The 17713-nt window shown below is 36.7% G+C and overlaps 1 protein-coding gene across 1 annotated transcript in view; it reads right to left on the bottom strand.

Annotated features, from left to right (window-relative positions):
• Positions 1–2025: 2025 nt before the first annotated feature.
• The window catches only part of MTBP (MDM2 binding protein), a 28339-nt gene continuing 12651 nt past the window's right edge, over positions 2026–17713 (bottom strand). The window contains exons 13-22 of the mRNA XM_062503734.1: positions 16911–17024; positions 15777–15941; positions 15321–15414; positions 13515–13670; positions 11201–11296; positions 7817–8083; positions 6433–6652; positions 5202–5315; positions 3435–3500; positions 2026–2061 (exon numbers count right to left, since the gene is read on the bottom strand). Of these exons, the coding sequence (XP_062359718.1) occupies positions 2026–2061; positions 3435–3500; positions 5202–5315; positions 6433–6652; positions 7817–8083; positions 11201–11296; positions 13515–13670; positions 15321–15414; positions 15777–15941; positions 16911–17024 (1328 nt within the window). The remainder of the gene's footprint in view (positions 2062–3434; positions 3501–5201; positions 5316–6432; positions 6653–7816; positions 8084–11200; positions 11297–13514; positions 13671–15320; positions 15415–15776; positions 15942–16910; positions 17025–17713) is intronic.

The raw sequence follows: 17713 nt of genomic DNA, 5'->3' as shown, positions 1-17713 counted from the left end.
ACTTGTGCAAAAAAATACATCTGAATGCTTATGTTCCCCTAACTGCCTTCCTGCTGATTATTTCAGGCCAGCCTGAGCCTACAGAATTAATTAAACCAATAACCATTGGGTTTTACTTGAAGTACAAGAAGACCAGTTCAAAGTATTAATTACTTTCCTGAAGATATTTTCTTTGCTTGTGGCAGCTAGCCTCCAGGATTTATGTAGAGCTTCTGTACTTTTACTTATCAACTCATGTATAATTATTAACTACAAAGATTTTCTAATTACAAATATATAAACTTCCCAAAATTAAGTACAAAATACAACTTTCTGCTTGCTTTAGTATTCACACAAAAGTATCAGCATTCAGGCTCAAGAGATAATACAGCTTACAGCTTTTCTCTCTCTGGAAGTAGAGACTTTCTTGATTCATTCTAATATGTTAAGAAAGGTTAATGTCTTGATTACTTTTTTGTTTTCTATATTGAATGCAAAGAAATATGAGCCATACACAGCAATCTTTATGTTGGAGAAATTTTATGTGTGCACTTAATTAAATGATTATTTAAATAACTCTCTTCATTGCATTTCTATTTTACCAAATCACTAAAACTGAGATGCTGTGGATATGTAGCATTCTGCAGACAAATGTAATCCACTTTACTTTAGCAGTTATGTTTTTCCTGGGCTTAGACACACACAGTACTCACTAGAGCCCACAGGCACAGCAGAACAACTTCAGAGCTCTCCTATTGCAGCTCAGTTAAACCAAGCACACACCCACCCAGAAAAGATCTCCTAGAGGTCAGGACAACGTAAACTTGGGAACAAAGGAACAGAACAGTTAAGATCCTGTTAGACATGAAAAACCTCCATAGTGCTCAGCTTTACACCAAATAGAATTTAGCAAAGAATAATGTCACAAAGTCAGGAAAGCTCTTTAGAGAATACATAGATTTTACAGTATTAAGTCTAACCTCCACATGGTTTTGTTCAATTAATTTTTCACAACATTACATTTTATTTATATATGTATTGCTTAATCTATTTTCATACCAGGATGATATAGCAAACAATAGCCCTGCATGTCTATCATTTTTAATCCCATTAGTTTATATGATAAATAGGAATCCTCATCTCAACAAAATACTAACTTGAATAATTACTTGAATAATTAGTCCCAGCCAGGTACATGCCAGAGACTTAAACTGAGGCCAAATTTAGTATTGTACTGTGTTGGCAACACAGCTAGAAACTCTTTATCCCCCTTACATTTCAGCATAGCACACCAACTATTTTTCAGCTCTCACCATCCTCATTACCACTACTGCTTTGATTTTCTCCTCTTCCAGCAAAAGCCATCTCAGATCTCTTCTTAGATATTTTTCTAAGGAGTGTTACAAAGAGCATGCAGGAAATTATACCAAAAATTCAGCTTGTAAAACAAAGAAACTTTGTTTAATGGGACCTTGCATCAAGTTTCAAGCCGGGGTTTTTTTCTTCCTTATAGTACAATGCAGAGGTAATTCTGATTATGTTTGTTTTCACCTGCAGAATAGGAACTATTCTTAATTAGTGTATAAAATGTTAATGGCTAATGTTCTAAACAGCTGTTTAAACAAGAGCAAGCTGTACTAAGTAGAATAGAGATCTTCACACAAAAAGGTAAAACAAAGTAGTAGTTATCAAAACTAAATATTTGGGGTTTTTTATTCATATAAAAACCAAATACACTGGTTGAAAAATATACAAAGCTTTATAAACCAAGTTCAGCTATATTCCTTTTAACAAAAATCATAAATATGCATATAAAATACAACCTCTTTTCATTTGAATTTTAAAAACAATTTAAAACTTTCATTATAAAAAGTTTCCAACCTTGCTCCTGTGCTTGAAGAATGAGTCTATAGAATTACACTGACCAAAGTCCTCCCAGTGTGCAGATTTGTGTGTGCATTGGGCTACTGCCCAATGCTTCTGTAGTCAGAAGTGCTCTGTCTCCACAGCTCCTGGGAATGTGTGAATAGAATCCACACAGTGCCTCTACTTGCCAGTCTTCTCCAAAACCCATTCAATCACCTGGACAGATAAATGAGAAAGCAAACTATTTACATAGCTCCTGGTTTTGAAAGCAAATTAAGAACATCTCACAGACTTTATCAATTCTTTCTTCAGTCATTTGTCACCATCTGTGTGGTATTTACTAAACAGTAACTCAAGAGGAGAAAGCATTGTTAATAATCTGGATGGAAACAGCATTACCCTAGAATTGTATTTAATCTGACAGAATACTTTGTCTTTAGGAAAAGGCATTTTTAGAACCCCTGAATTAATACTTCACCCCATTCTCTCCATATACCAGTAAGAAGGTGCACATAATGCCAAACAGCTCATGCTTCCAAGCAGTAAAAGTTCCTACTGCCAGAGAAGAAAGAATGAAGGATAATTTGCACTGCTGTATCTTCCACCACCATTATCACTGCTGCTTTCCAAACTGGGCAATTGTTCAGACCACTGACTAATCCCTGGCAATTATATTTTTGCAAAGTTATTTCAAAACACTCTAATACAGGCAGATGTAGGAAGATTAGGAGAGCACCAATTTTAATGCACTTTGCCAACAACATACATACAAAAAACCTACAAATTTTCTGTCCAGACAAAGATTGAGGTGGGAAGCAGTGTATCAACACAATAGCCCAGTTGAACACCAAGCATCACAATCCATACAGTTTTTGAAACCTTATCATCCATACAAAGCAATCCACAAAGGAATACAGAACACAGCAAATACTGCTCTCACAGAGTAAGATCTTAGGGGATCTAGCAACTTTCTTGAGCTATGTTCTATTATTTACCTACCTCAGTTCAAATTTGCCCATTTAATTTATGACTATGAAAACTGTACTGTAATTATGCATGACACTTTTTTCCTCCCCCCCCCCCCAATCATGGAGTCCCTTCTGTCATTTGCTCTGTGCTGCTGTTCATGTATGTCCCATGTTACACACAAACCTGACCTGATACCCTTGTCCTTACAGTTACTCACAAGCCTAAAATAACTGATTTTCATTGCTTCTTTTAAAAAATTTATTTCCTTTTATAGACCTGCTTATTACTTTCTAACCTTTGAAATGTTATTTCCTTCAACAAGACTTCCCTAATGATTCTAATTAAAGACAAATCACATCTCTGTCTTTTTGTTTGTTTGAGTCATGTAGAAACACTTACTGTCTTCATTTCCATTTCTCACTGTGGCACATCATCTCAGGAGCTGTAACTAAATACCATCCAAAACCTGGAAATTTTGCCTTGGGACTACTGACAGAGGGTTAGTATGAGATCAGAGTGAAACAAGACACAGAGCTGAGGGTATGCACCTCTTCATCTCAAAGCTGTGGACTACACCATCCTGTGGCTATGTACAGGAACAAATAAACACATGGTCTTACCTGTTTAGCATTGCTATTTGCTGTTTTCTTCATTTCATCAAGAAGTCCTCTAGAAGTTTTAAGGTCCTAAATATGGAACAAAAAACCATACAAGTCAGCAAACTCATACAGTCACTGTAATTTGGGTTATAAGAGCCCTAATAACCAGGGTGGTGTTACATTTTTATCACCTTGCTCAGAACAACAGAAGCATTATTTGACTTTGCTTTTTTAATTTAAAAAAAAGGAAAATAATTTGAATATACTCTAGGCTTGCAGGGTTGCAGGTTTCCTTACAGCAGTCCAAACTTAGTACTCAATTATGACTCAGTCTTCCTAACTTTCTGCACATTTCTGCCCAGTTTCCAGAACTTTTTTCTTTAATGATATTCAAAGTTCTTACAGTTTTGATTGAAATCCTGTTTCTACGTAAACACAGAAATCAGCTGTGAGTTTACCCTGTAATACAGAGTTCTGGCAAAGAACAGAGAAGCAGACATCAGAAAATAAAATCAGTGCAGAAAAGGGAAAAACCTAGAATGGCTTTTCTATTTTGCAGTCCATTTAATGAGTCCAACCTAATTACTTTTAAACAAAGCAAGAACAAAACTTTGCCTGAAGAGAAAGAAAAGTCATTTACTACTTTTCTCCAGAGGAAAAGAACACCTATGTTGCCATGCTTTTGAATTGCACAGTACACAAAAGGATTCAAAGGACTCCCACAGACTCGGAGCTTCAAGACAGTTCAGGAAAAGAAAATCCTATGACACCACTCTCTGGAAAGGACAGAATCACTGCCATATTCCTCCTTTTCCTTTTCTACTTGGAATGCAACCACAAGCCCTGATTTTCTCTACTCACACTTTCCTACATGCAGCTCTTTCTGATTGTGGATTAGGAGATCTTCCTTCAGGGCATATTTCAGGGAGATTTTGGGAGCACTTACAGAATGACTGAACAACTATGTTCCAATAATTTAAGAAATTGGTGCTCATCAGCAAGATGTTCTTGTTCTCACACAAGACTGTGTAAACATTCAGTGCTGTTCATCTTTCCTTCAGCTTAAAGCACCATTACTGAAGTTGACTAAACTGGGCTGGTTCCCCCATCGTGGTAGGTTAAACACATGCAAATGAACAGAACAGCAGCTCAGCTTCTGAGCAATAGTTTTTAATCACTCCATACCATAATTAACTTGATTTGTGCTCAGACCAAGTAAAATGGTCTTCAGCACTGACTCAGTCTCCCAGGTATTATGGAAATCTCATCTCCCCCCAAACATAAGGTTGATGCAATTCTACAGGGTGCTGCTGAGCCAGTATGTGTTAGATAATAGAGCACATCATGCCAGGGAACTACAATTTTGGAGTCAGTTCTGTAAGCTACTTATTTAGCCAACAACCTTAGAAAAAGGGAGAAGCTGAGCTGTCACAGCTACAGCTGGGAGATAACTCTGTTGCTTCCTTAGGTGCTGCAGCTCTAAGAGTGACCTGACCTAACAGGCTTTTAGTATGTTAATTCACTATATATAAAAGGCTACTGCTTTAGAAGGTTTCAGAATTAGCAAAACCCCACCAAAATATATTGTACAACTACTTTTTGCATTTGACAGCAAGTCCAAAGGTTTCTCAACACAATTTGCACATTACTAACACACCACTGGGAAATATTAGCTTAATCAGCTCTGACTATCCCACATGCTATCTCAATGGAATGATTGAGCATTATTCAGGAATTGCTTCACTTAACTAAGAATAAAGAACTCTTAAGACTATGTCTTCTAGTTACCTTTAAGTAGAATTTTGATATCTCAAATAGACGCTGGCTGCATGATGCAAAGCACTTATGATCCTCTGCAATTCCATGTTTTTGAAGAGTCTTAGCTACCACCTCCTTCAGCATCTTGGAAACAGAAGAAACACACTCAGAAGCTCACCCAACTACTGACACAAAAAGTTGTCAAAGGGAAACAAAAAAGCCCAAAACAGAAAACCTGATCTTTTGTGATCTTGCCTGTCTTTAATCTATTGCCAAACACAATCAGCTCACTGCCTGAATTTGAGTAGTCACTTAATCTATTTCCATTTCCTTCATTTAAAAAAATTAAGAAAAATGCTTACATGTCAAGGATCAGTGAATATTCACATGGAGTTTGGAAGATAAAAAAGAAGTCAATATTATCTTGGTTTTTTTCTTCTCCAAAATAATGTATATATATAAAATCACTTTTTGCTATACTGATATTCCCTTGCTTGATGCATACATAATTTTAAAAAAAAAAACAACCTTAATCTGACACTAAAATCTCATTAGAAAATTTTTTCTGACATTCTTTACATCAGAGATGTTTAAACTCTGCTGTAGGTCTGAATGAGTCACACCAATTTTTATGCTTCCTTGGACCATTCCAACTTGCCTTTGACAGTACATTAACACTCTTGCAATGTTATCCTTGTACCCTGGGATTAATTTAATATTAGTATCACCAAGTCAGAAATAGTCTTGTGTATTGTATTTTAAAAGATGAATTCCTAATATACACAGCTATTAATTAAACATTATTCTACCAAATTATTTTAACTGATATAATAATTAATGGACTTATAGAGCTACTAGAATCCCTTTATTCTCAGAGTAGTCTGTTCCTCCACAATGCCTCTGACCCTTCCAGCACATATACCTCTTTGGTACCTTTAGGTTTTATATTAATCATCTATATTTCATAACTCCTATTAATTGATACCTATTTCAACCTTTTTTATTCCTCATTGTTATCTCTCTCAGCCTAAACTCCCTGGGCATGATAAAATTTCCTTACACAATTTTCATTCTTTGCTTCTGCAAAGAAGCAGACTCTCCTCAGTGCCTTCAGGATTCACTTAAACAAGTGAACAGAATTAAATTCAATAATACAGATGAAGACAGTTCACCTTGAGTTTAAAAAAATTTTACAAATTAACTCCCACAGAAAGAAGTTAAACAGCTACTTCTTCACTAAGAGAACAAGGCAGATTTTTACCCTTGTGTGTTTCTGGGATCTTGATTCCTTGTCTTGCTTGGAGGCCTCAGGCTCTGCAGCTGAGCCAGCCCTGGTGGTTGCTCTGTGGGCTTGGCCAGGCACTGCAGCCACAGAAATGGATCTCTCAGAGCGTTTCCTCACCACAGCAACTGCACAGTGACTTCTGCTGCTTCCACTTGCCTGAGACAGGAGGGAGTCTGTACTCTCAGACTTGGTTAGCCTAGAAAGAATAATGAAAAACCCCAATGAAAATAACTTTCAGGTTTTGTACTGACTCTTTTAGTGCCATTGTTTCTGCTATAGAGGCTGCTGCTTTAGAGCAGTAAGTACTGAGCATTCCTTCAAATATCTGAAAACACAGACAGGAAAACAGGATTCTATTCTGTAAATTATTTTGTATAAGAACACTCTACTGGCTGAATTGGGCTCTGATATGTAGACCCACTGCACGTCTGATTAAAAAGGTCTAGAAACAAATTGAAGAAATCAGGTAACTAAGAAAATAAGAGTCTTGGGAAGAGAATTGACCTCCAGTCTTAGGATGTGACAAAATTTCTTGGAACTATACGTCACAACTCATCTTTAACTACAGGAAGTTAGGTGTTATAGTTCTATGGGAACACGGTTATCCATGATCCTTCAACTGTAAGAGCATTAGTAATTCCAAACTCCAATTTACAAAATGTTAATCACATCTTTTCCAACTATTCAGTAAGCTGCAAAAGACATATATATTTCTAAAACCAGACCCCTGTTAAAGGCTTATTGTGATTAGAATGCAAAGGGTATCAGACTGGAAATAAGGAAGAAATGAAGTATTACAGTAAAAAAATGAATTTGGAAATAGTGTTACCTAGCAGTTATTTTTCAGTGACAGAGTTTGCATCTTCAGAGTGAGGACAAAGTACAAAGGGGAATCTTAAAAACTAAACTTCCAGAAAAGACTTCAATAAACAAGCCTGACAATAAGGATGAATTTTGGTAGGTCAACTTATGCCAGCAGTCCTTTGGATTAGAAATTCAATTATTCTGTTTGTACAATCCTTGGCTTTCTAAACCTTTAGTTGTTTATTCATAGTGCAGGAGCACCGACTGTTTCAGTCCTAGATGAGGCTGTCATCTTTTCAAAGGAACTTGAGACTGCCAGATCTAACCCCAAATCTGTTAAATAAAGTGTGCCTGTGCTGCATGGTTTGATTAATCTAACGCCATCCATGACAGACCGCACTTGAGAAAAAAAAGGAACCTACAGAAGAGTATTCAACAACTAGAACATCTGTCTAGATAGGTTCACTAAAACACTTTGAGATGAAAGAAAAGATGCAGTTCACAAGAGACTACTGAAACATTTCATACTAAAGATTCATTTTATTCAGTGCATTACCTTTTCTTGGGATAAAAGTAATCCAAGTCTTTTGATCTGCGTTTTAGCCTTGATGTCTCTGTTTTGAATTCGCTTTGTAAAGACTCTTCATCAGGGACACTTCCAGGCTCTGACAAGACTGCAGGAGATGGGAGAGGACTCAAGACAAGTGGCACAGGGCAGCACTCTTTGGTGCAAGTAGTCTGAGTCTCATAGCGAATAAGACGAGTTTGAAGTTCAGCATATCCCACATCTCTCTCCAAGGCTCTTCTGTTATCTAGACAATACCTAAAATTGAAATTGGGTGAGAAACCTGTGAGAGAAAGTCTCTGCTTTATTACAATCAGAAAAAAACCTTACTTTTGACAGTCATGTGAACTCCAAAACTCTTCTTTTGTTTGAAATGGTGTACTGTTCTGAAAGACAACTTTGAACAACCCAGTAAATTAATACTTGCCTGATGGATTTTGCTATACTTAAAGTCCAACTTCAACAAAGAAGCTGAATTATATACTATTTGTAATTATTTACCCTGTTCTTATAAGATTTCCATGGACATTAGCAGAATTTTTTCTTTGAAATGTAACTTTTAGCTTTGTCTGAGATAAACACTGCTATATGAGAGATTCACATTTCTTAAGCACTACAAATACAAAAAAAAAAAAAATCACAGAACAAGCACAAGCTTCCTATTGACTACAATGAACAAGTGGTTTAATCAACCAAATTAACAAGACAAACTGTATTAACTATAGTGGGGCTGAAAAATAACAAATGAACAGTGCTAACTCAGTGAATCGTACACATGAGACAACACAAAATGCATCTTGACTAACTTCTCTGGTGTAAATTATTCCTTGCAAGAGAACAGTGTTTCATCACCCAGTAACTTACAGGGAAAGGTTACAGTAAATCCTGCATTATTTCACCCTCTTTGTTACAAACTGTTTTGAGCAGTGTGAGCTGTTGTTCAGCCCACCCTTTGACCACTCAGCAGTTTCCTACTCTTAGGAATGCAAGACACATCCTTTACTTTTATCTCTTAACATGGAGTCATGTTAAATTGCTAGTTCTGATGTTTCCACTTTCTTCAGAGTATTTTCATATTCAGGAAGAAATTAATTTTTCTAATAACCAGCTGATGAATCCATTTCTACAGTTGAGGAAGACTTTCCATTAGATGTAAATGCATTATCTAATAAGAAAGTAAGTTGTCTTAAAATTTCAAGGTATTTAATTTTTCTTATTTATATTCTCAGTCCCCTGAGTAGTCACATACCCTACAAAGATAAAAAAGATCTATTTAACTGTGGAAGTTGAATTGCCATTTTACTCACTGCTTTAATGGCACTTGTTTTCTCTTTGAAAAACAGCATTCAAGTGTCTGGCATATGTTCTTTACACCAAAAATTTTATTTAATCATAAACAGGAACAGCCTCGCATTCACAAGTCCTGGTCTTCGTGGGGGACTTCAGCCACCCCAATCATCTGTTGGAGGATCAATACATAGGGCAGAGGCAATCCAGGAGGTTCCTGGAATGCACTGGTAACTTCCTTCTCTGAGGGAGGTGAGGTGCTATGTTGGACCTTGTGCCCACCAACAAGGAGGGGGTGGTGGGGAATGTGAAGCTCAAGAGCAGCCTTGGGCTGCAGTGATCATTAAATAGTGGAGTTTGAGATCCTCAGGGCAGCAAGGACAGCACACAGCAAGCTCACCCCTGGACTTCAGGAAAGCAGTTTGCCATGAACACCAAGCTCTACAAGCTTAGTGGCTCTCACAGCCAACGCTGTTGTAATGCACAGGAGGCTTGAGAGGTGGCCCTTTACAACCTTGAGGTTCAATAAGGCCAAGTGAAAGGTCCTGCACCTGGGTAAGGGTAATGCCAGCACAAATACAGGCTGAGTGAAAAATCAAGTAAGAACAGCTCTGGGGAAAAAGATGAAGGATATTGGTGTCCCTGCCCATGACATGGAGGCAGCAACTAGATCATCTTTAAGGTCCCCTTCCAACACAAACCATCTATGAGAACTGCTACTCCTTGTTTTGTTTTTTTTTGACAAGACTTTACCTCCAAATATAAATACAGGAGCTGGGCAGATGAAAACTGCCCAGTACCAAACATGTCTGTCCCATAACCACTACACTCTTGTTACAGTATGCTCTGGGCACACACTACCTTTCACTCTACTGCTTCTCCCCCATACTGCTAAGCACATTGCTCCTGCAATATTAATATACCAGGATCTTCCTCCTCTCCATAATACCCAAGCTTCCCTTTGGTGCATACTTGTCATATTTTGCTAGAAGAGGCAGCACAAGGTCTGCTGTGCCTAATTTGAAATCTCAGGCACACTCCTTGCTGAGGTCAGGCAGGCAGCAAGATACCACATAGCAACAGACAACAGACAAGTGCTTTCTTCCCACACCTACCATATGCATTTCTCTTTTCTACCCAGCTGCCTCTCTGTGCTACTGCTTACAAATCTGAAAAGGCTAACAGGCTCATGAGTTACCATTTAGAAAAAGAGATAACTACAGAGATGGGAGTGCTTTATTGCCCAAGAGAACCTGACTAAAATTACCAGATATTAAATACAGGCTTAACCAAACTAGTTATAAAATTGATAGGAAAAAAATACCAGCAGCACTGTTAGTCATTCTGATAATCTGATAATGTGATTTCAGGAGGCAGCAGAAGTTTGCACAAAAACTGAACTAACTATGCTTTGTATCCACTGCATTTAATACGTACTGCACTAAGACAGTCTGTATTGGAAGAGTTATGTTTAACTATCTACTCCAGCATTTCTATAGCTGTTTTCCTTTTCTCCTCAGTATCAATATTTGTAATTTTCTAAACTGTTTCTATACAGCTACATTATGTGACAGTTTGCCCATTTGTTTGCTCTGACAAGTAACTATTGCTGGCTGGCTGAGATTAACTAACAGTCCTAACCATATGGATCCTTTTGAACATGGCTGCCACTAACTCTTGCCTGATGATGTTTTCAGGTTCCCTGAACATACAGGTAGCAGCATCACAGAAGGTCTCATTAAACCTTTTGACTATTAGTCTGAAAGTGTCTCCAATTAAATATAAAAACAGAAACTATGTATGTACTTAAAACATGTGCTTCTCTAGGAACATGACTGTACTAATTCCCTTGCCATTTTTAGTTCTGAATTAAAATTTTCAGAGACACAGAGAATAGAGACAGCAGTACAACTGAGAAAAAAAAAACTTCAGTGTTTCTACATTACCATCAAGGCAGGAATGTTGTAATTGGAACCAGTGACATTTAAACCATAATTAACATACCCTTAACATGTTACTTGAAACATTTCTAGTTATACCTAGACTGAAAACTAAAAAATACCTGGGAAAAGAAGCCAGGAAACTTACTCAAGTCCATGATAATGGCATCCAGCTGCTTTTTCAAAAGGCAAACCTCTGAGTTTTCGAGGAGTAAGCTCTGGTGTCAAAAGAAATGTATTTTCACTGGAAGGAAAAAAACAAAGATTTATCTTAACCAGTTACCATTAGAATAAATAATACTTCCAAAAATCAGAAACAAGTGCCTTGACATAAAGACCAAAACATCAAGTCTTGCAGCTAACCCCTATGATATACCATCAATGGAAAATTACATCTCTATTGAAGTCAGAATTTAAGTTCAACTAATTCCTACTGAGCTATTATTGTTACAAAGGCTCTTAGACATTTCTTAGACAGTTAAGGTCACTGCTCCAAATAATTTACCACTAAAACTAGGCAAATATCAAAATGCCACAATTGGACACCTGAGTAGTAGAATGAATGGAGAAGAACTGGGAAGTGACCTTGCATTTTTCAATCACACACTATAAGTAGTGAATTCTTTCCCTTTAGCCTCAAGTTGTTGTGTCACCTAACACTCACCTTTCCCAGACTTCAGAAGTAATGGCTTGCTTCCTGGGATATTTCAATTCCAGCTAGCAACCCTCTGCAGCTAAATCATAAAAGTGTATTTGTTTGAAAGTATTTCAACAGAATAAGCCATAGCAAGGCAGATAGAAAGATCTTGCTGCAAGATTTCAATATACCCTGACATTTATCTCTAAAGAAGGGAAGAGACAAAGGCAAACTTACTCATTTGCTTCAAATTTTATTCATATAGACTGCCTCTGCACCATTTCCACTGGAATAATCTGAGAAAAACATCCAGGAAAGATGTGATCCTGAATCTAGCAAGATGATAATTTGGGAAGACTGTCAGCCAAAACTGCGATCTATCAAACTTCTATCTAAGCTCAAACATGGAAAACAAGTGAACATGCCTTTAATTCACCAGTCTCTCTCAAAATCTCTTCAATTCTTCTGTTGGTCAGGAAGATCCTTGGGTGTGTATTCACTGTTCTTGATCACCTACTGTGCAAAGCTCCTCATTATTCCAGAGAATTTATTCAGAGCATCTGCTAGGGGAGCAAGCAGCTCAGAGTACAGTGTTCTGCTGGACTCAATTCAAATTCGGATCTCACTCATCTGTAGCTCAAAGCAAATCATTCAACACACTCAAGGTATTCTATGCTACAGTGCTTCTCTGGAGGCTTTGCAAAAAATCAAAGACTAAAAAAATAGATCTTTGTAGTGAAGAAATATTCACTTCTTTCCCGCAAAACTAGTTGGAAGGAAAATATTTTAGCCAAAATTCTAAATCTTCTGCACTCATTAACAACCCAGTAGAATATTCTAAATCTTTACTGTATTTTTTTCTGATTTACTTGAATTCTCTGCTCGGAACATATTAAGTTTAGCTTCAAAACTTCAGTAAATATTTTACAGAAGTCTCAAAAATCCTACAGAAGATCTAAAATATTACAGAACCTTTCCCTCTCACAAGCACTTTTACTACATATAATCATGTCTAAAAGGGCTGTATCAAATAATTGCATCATAGTTTCTATTATTCAGTATTAAAAAGGTCAACAAATATAATTGTAGTGACTGCAGACTATCTTGTTACCTAGCAGTCTGTGACACACTGCAGAAATAGTATAGGCTCTGCTTCTATGAACACTATGACTCCTACAGAGTCTGGCCTTAAATCTAACAGATCTTCAGGTCCTGAATATTACTCCAGTAACTCCATGTATCTATCTTTCTGCTGAAAAAGCAGTGGTTAATATACTAATACTTACCAGCAGACACACTAAGAATGAATACTTGCCAAGTCACCGTAAGTTTCCTTCAAGAAGCACTTTACCACATAAAAAGCATGACAGGAGACAAACAGTTAAACAGACTCGGCTACTTCTTTTTCTTACTTTGTCTTCCCACCTAGACTCCCCTTCACTGAAAGAAATCACACCAAAAACACTAAAGCTCTGCCACAGTAGCCCTGCTTTACTAGAAATACATTTTTTGAAATGGAGACACAGAGCAGCAGCAGCTTGGCAGGGCTCTACCACGAACACATTTGGGCTTCAGGTGATAATTTTGTTATTTAAATGCCTAGGACCAAGGCCATCATCTCCAGCCATTTCAGATTCTGAAAGAATTAAATAGCAATACTGACTGGAGACCAAAACAGTTGATTTCACTGGCAAGCATGTGATGCAAGGATGTTGCAAGCTATAAACTCAAATCCAGTTAGGCCATTCTATGACTCCCATTCCACCTTTATTTACATCCCCCTACATCAGCTCTGAGTTCAGTGGCTTTAACATGCTGATCATACCGCTTGGGAATTTGGAGTGGCTGGAGATCCCCCACAGGCAGCCCTTCTGGGGTGAAATACTTCAGCAGCTCTTTAGCATCCAGCAAAGTCAAGGACTCCCTCTGGCTGTCTTTATGTCCCAGCAATTGTTCAGATGAATGTCCAAACAGAGGAACTCTGGAAAAAAAGGAAGCAAGCAAAGACCAATCTAAGATTTTTCTTTCTTATTTTTTTTTGTAAATAAACTCATGATATTTAAAAATATATTAAATCTTAGCTACACTGGAGCAATTAGACTAGTATCAAAGTAAAAGGAAGAAAAGTTGCTCCTTGAGAACATTCACACAAATGTTCATGATAAAGAACATGATGATTACTGCAAATTCTCTAACATTTGACTGAAGAAAGTAATTTCTTCAAGAATTTAGAGCATGGTTATGAAATACAACATGGGAAGAAGATTATTCACCCTTTTTTTCTATTTTAGGACTAAAAATTGGTTCTCATTAAAAAAAATATACAATATACAGGAAAGGAACCATAAAGCCACTACAAGCATGCAACCCTCCATTCTTTACTTAGTGTCTTCAATCAAGTATATCAGAGTTCTCCCTTTACTGTTAAGCAACACGTTGTCCTGATGCAGGATAAGAAAGACAATCAGTTCAGATTATGAGCAATAAAATAAACACTGACTATGTAAAATAAAGGTCCTTCAGAAAGCTTCTTGACAGCTAATTGAAAGGAAGAACTTTGCCTGTTTGAGAAACAAAAGCCAATAATAATGATGATAATAATAACACCACCACGAGAAAGCTAAAGTGAGAATTCACCACATGCAGAGCTCCAATCTAAGCCATGGCAAACTATGGTACTTGAAAGAGAGAAATGGGATGGAAGTGACTCAGAAGAGAACAGCTGGACACTTGGCTCTACAGGTCTGTCAGCAAGAAAATTATCACCACCAAAGACCATTAAATCACAGAATCACAAACTAAGCTGAGTTGGAAGGGACCACAAGAATCATTGAGTTCAGCTCCTGGCCCTGCACAGCAACATCCCCAAGAGTTGCCTGAGAGAATGTCCAAACCCTTCTTGAGGGTTGTCATTGTCCAAACTTCCCTGGGGAGCCTGTTCCAGTGCCCAACCACATTCTGGGTGAAGAACCTTTTTTCTAGTATCCAACCTAAACATTCCTTGGCAAGTCCTATATAAAAGTGAGAGCTAAACTGAAATCAGAAGGCTGTCTTAAGTGATACAAAGATCCATGACTTTCATTTGAACAGCACTGAAGGCAAAACACAACTAAATATAAATTTCAAGGCAAAACACAACTAAATATAAATTTCAAACACAAAACCAATAGGCTCTTTTACTTCAAAATTACTTGATATATGATATTAAGTACTGACTATTTAGGAAATATGAGGAGATTAGAACACATTGTACATGTTGACAAAAACAGCTGAAATTATCTCTCTTACTTAGTGTATGTTGGGAGAAAGAAAAGCTTTTGTATGCTTTCCTACCATGGCTACTATTTTCTACAAGTGCCATTTTGATAATTTAGTTTAAAAACTATCTTACTATTAGCTAGTTTCCAGTTGTATTTAGTCAATAAAAATCAAAACAATACTTCTTTTTATACCAAGAAGTTACACCTTTGGAAATTGACAGAAAAATAGTTTTAGCCTTAAGCAATATTTTCTTTGAAAGATTATCAATATATGTGAAAACAGCTTACACAATGTTTATCAACATATAAAGTTCCTCTATAGTAAAGTTCAATGACTACTCCAAAGAAAATCCCCAGTATTTCATTATTACCTCTTTTTTTGTTTGTTTTTTTCAAAGTTTTCCAAATTCTGAAGAACATATCTTTCTGGCCACTCCAATGGATTTGGCTCTATTAAATCAGGCTCTGCAAAAAATACATGTTGGACAAACCTAAATAAAGGATCTTAGTCCTTAAAGAAACAGATATACAGTCATTCATATACAAATATTCCTCAATGCATATCTCTAAAAGTATGTAAATAAAAATCTATCTGGTCATGCAATCAGAAATGCTTTCTGGACATCTTTTTGTCAAGGAAGAAAAAGAAACAGGTAATGCAAGGATAATTTCAGTTTGCAAAATAAGCCTAGAAAGCTACTTTAGTTTTCCTTCTATGTTTTTTTCTTTTGGCAAAAAGACTTTACTCCTTTCACTAAAAAAGACTGATGACCAGTATGAAGAAACATCCAAACTAAACACTGTATTTTGTAAATAAAAATACTTACCACATGTCACAGTGCATGATGTGGTTTTATTGCAGACCTTCTGTAGAACTGGCTTAGGAAGACTAGTGCTGCACAGGTCCATAAAACATTCCCTTGTAAGTTTTAATAAGCTTTTAAACTCATTGGTAGAAATAACTGCCTGCTGCTTGGTCAATTCCTTTCTCTCTATAAAGGAAAAAATAAAAGGTACTGCATCTGCTCTTGCAAGAGTGTGACTCCAGTGTAACTGATAGCCTGTTCTGGTCTCTTTGGTCATAATATCAATGGTCAGGTAATTCTGGTATGATTTAGGACAATCACTGAATCCCAACTTCTCCTACTCAGTCTCTTAATGGAAATGGGTGACCCACTCAAAAGAAACTAAAACACAAGCTCTAAAGCAGGCCCAGCCTCAGGGTTAAAGCAGACACAAATCTGAGAATGACTGGAAATTACCAGAGAGTGTGGTGTGGGAGAAAAAACTACTTACAGAAATCTTATTTTCTTTAAGCTCCTATTCTGTTAATGATAATATACTTAACTTACCTCCACAGCATGCCATTTTCAATAAACCAGCCAATCTGAGGCATTTGTTCTTTTAACTGAGTCTCTTTAAGCAATGGACTTAAGATGGAAAAAAGTCAGGACACTCAAATGTACTTCTCTGCAAAGTCATAAAAATCTAAGGAGGATGACCCTTCAAGTTTTTATTATGAATGATGCATCATGATAAATCTAACAAGTCTCTAATGCATGGTTTTCCTCTGCTGCTTAAGACTTTTCAGAAAAAGAATAACATTTTTAAAAGCTGAAAAACCCAAATCAAAATTCTTATTTTTATAGAAGGCATATGCAGCAGTAAAGGACTTTGGGGAAATCACCACAGAACTGCATAGAATTATTTCAATGCCGTGCTCAAAAATTTAGAGTATTCATGTAACAACCACTAACCCTAATTCATTGTTGTCTTTTCCATTATCTAACAGATAATCATGGCTGTACTTTAGTTTCTTTTTAAACTTTTGCTATTTATTCACAAAGTGATCAACACACTGATTGTCAAACAACTTCACTTTTGTAAGGTGAGCCATCCCATCCAATCTGAAATAAGACCTTTTAAATACTGAGAACTATAAGAGCTTTCCCATTACTTACTGAGATACTCCTTCAAGGCAAACACTTGGAGGCAAGACAGTTTTGTTTCTCTCTGCACAATCTCCTCTCCACAGTAGCATGGCAGAGACTTGATAAAGGCAGAAATATGAAAGTCTGTACAAATTATGAGAAACTTTTATTACAAATCTTTCTTTGGAGTCAATACTTAATAGAAGATATAAACAAGGAAACAAAAATCTCATATTTAAAGGAAACAACCAGACTTTCAAATATGGCTAATCATTGAAAAACCAAACAAATTCATTCCAATTGAACATCAGGAGGATAATTTAAAAGAGATGCCTGACTAGTATTTTTGAATTTCTGTACAAAACTAGTATAATGACAACACAATTAACATGACTAACATTTAAAGAAGGTAAAAAGATCTTAAGTATGATACCAGGAAAGAAAAGTTTTCTCTCAACAAACGGCCAAGGTCTTTCAGTCCTCTGACACTGTACTAATGGGATTTTAATTAGGATAAATGGCAGAGTAGTCAGTCATATCGCACACAGATTTATTTCAATATAAGGAATTAAGCAGATAAGACAAGTCACTTTGCTCCTTTCCTTAGCCAGTGTTATTAAAATACATACAGGAATTAGTAGAGTTATCTGGTAGGTGTAGTTGTAACATGACAACTACTCCATGATAAATGGCTGCATACCTGCTCTTCCCTTGTGGAGCAGTTAGGATATGAGCACCAGCTTATACCCTAAACACTCTGCAGTAACATGGATATCAGCAAAGGAACTGAAGGTGATAAAGAAAAACTTAATTTGTCTATGGCCCTGCAGATT

Source organism: Cinclus cinclus, chromosome 1 (assembly GCF_963662255.1).
Source record: "Cinclus cinclus chromosome 1, bCinCin1.1, whole genome shotgun sequence".
NCBI classification, from domain to species: domain Eukaryota; kingdom Metazoa; phylum Chordata; class Aves; order Passeriformes; family Cinclidae; genus Cinclus; species Cinclus cinclus.
Note: the sequence above shows the minus strand (reverse complement) of the source record. Positions and strands in the feature narration are given on the sequence as shown.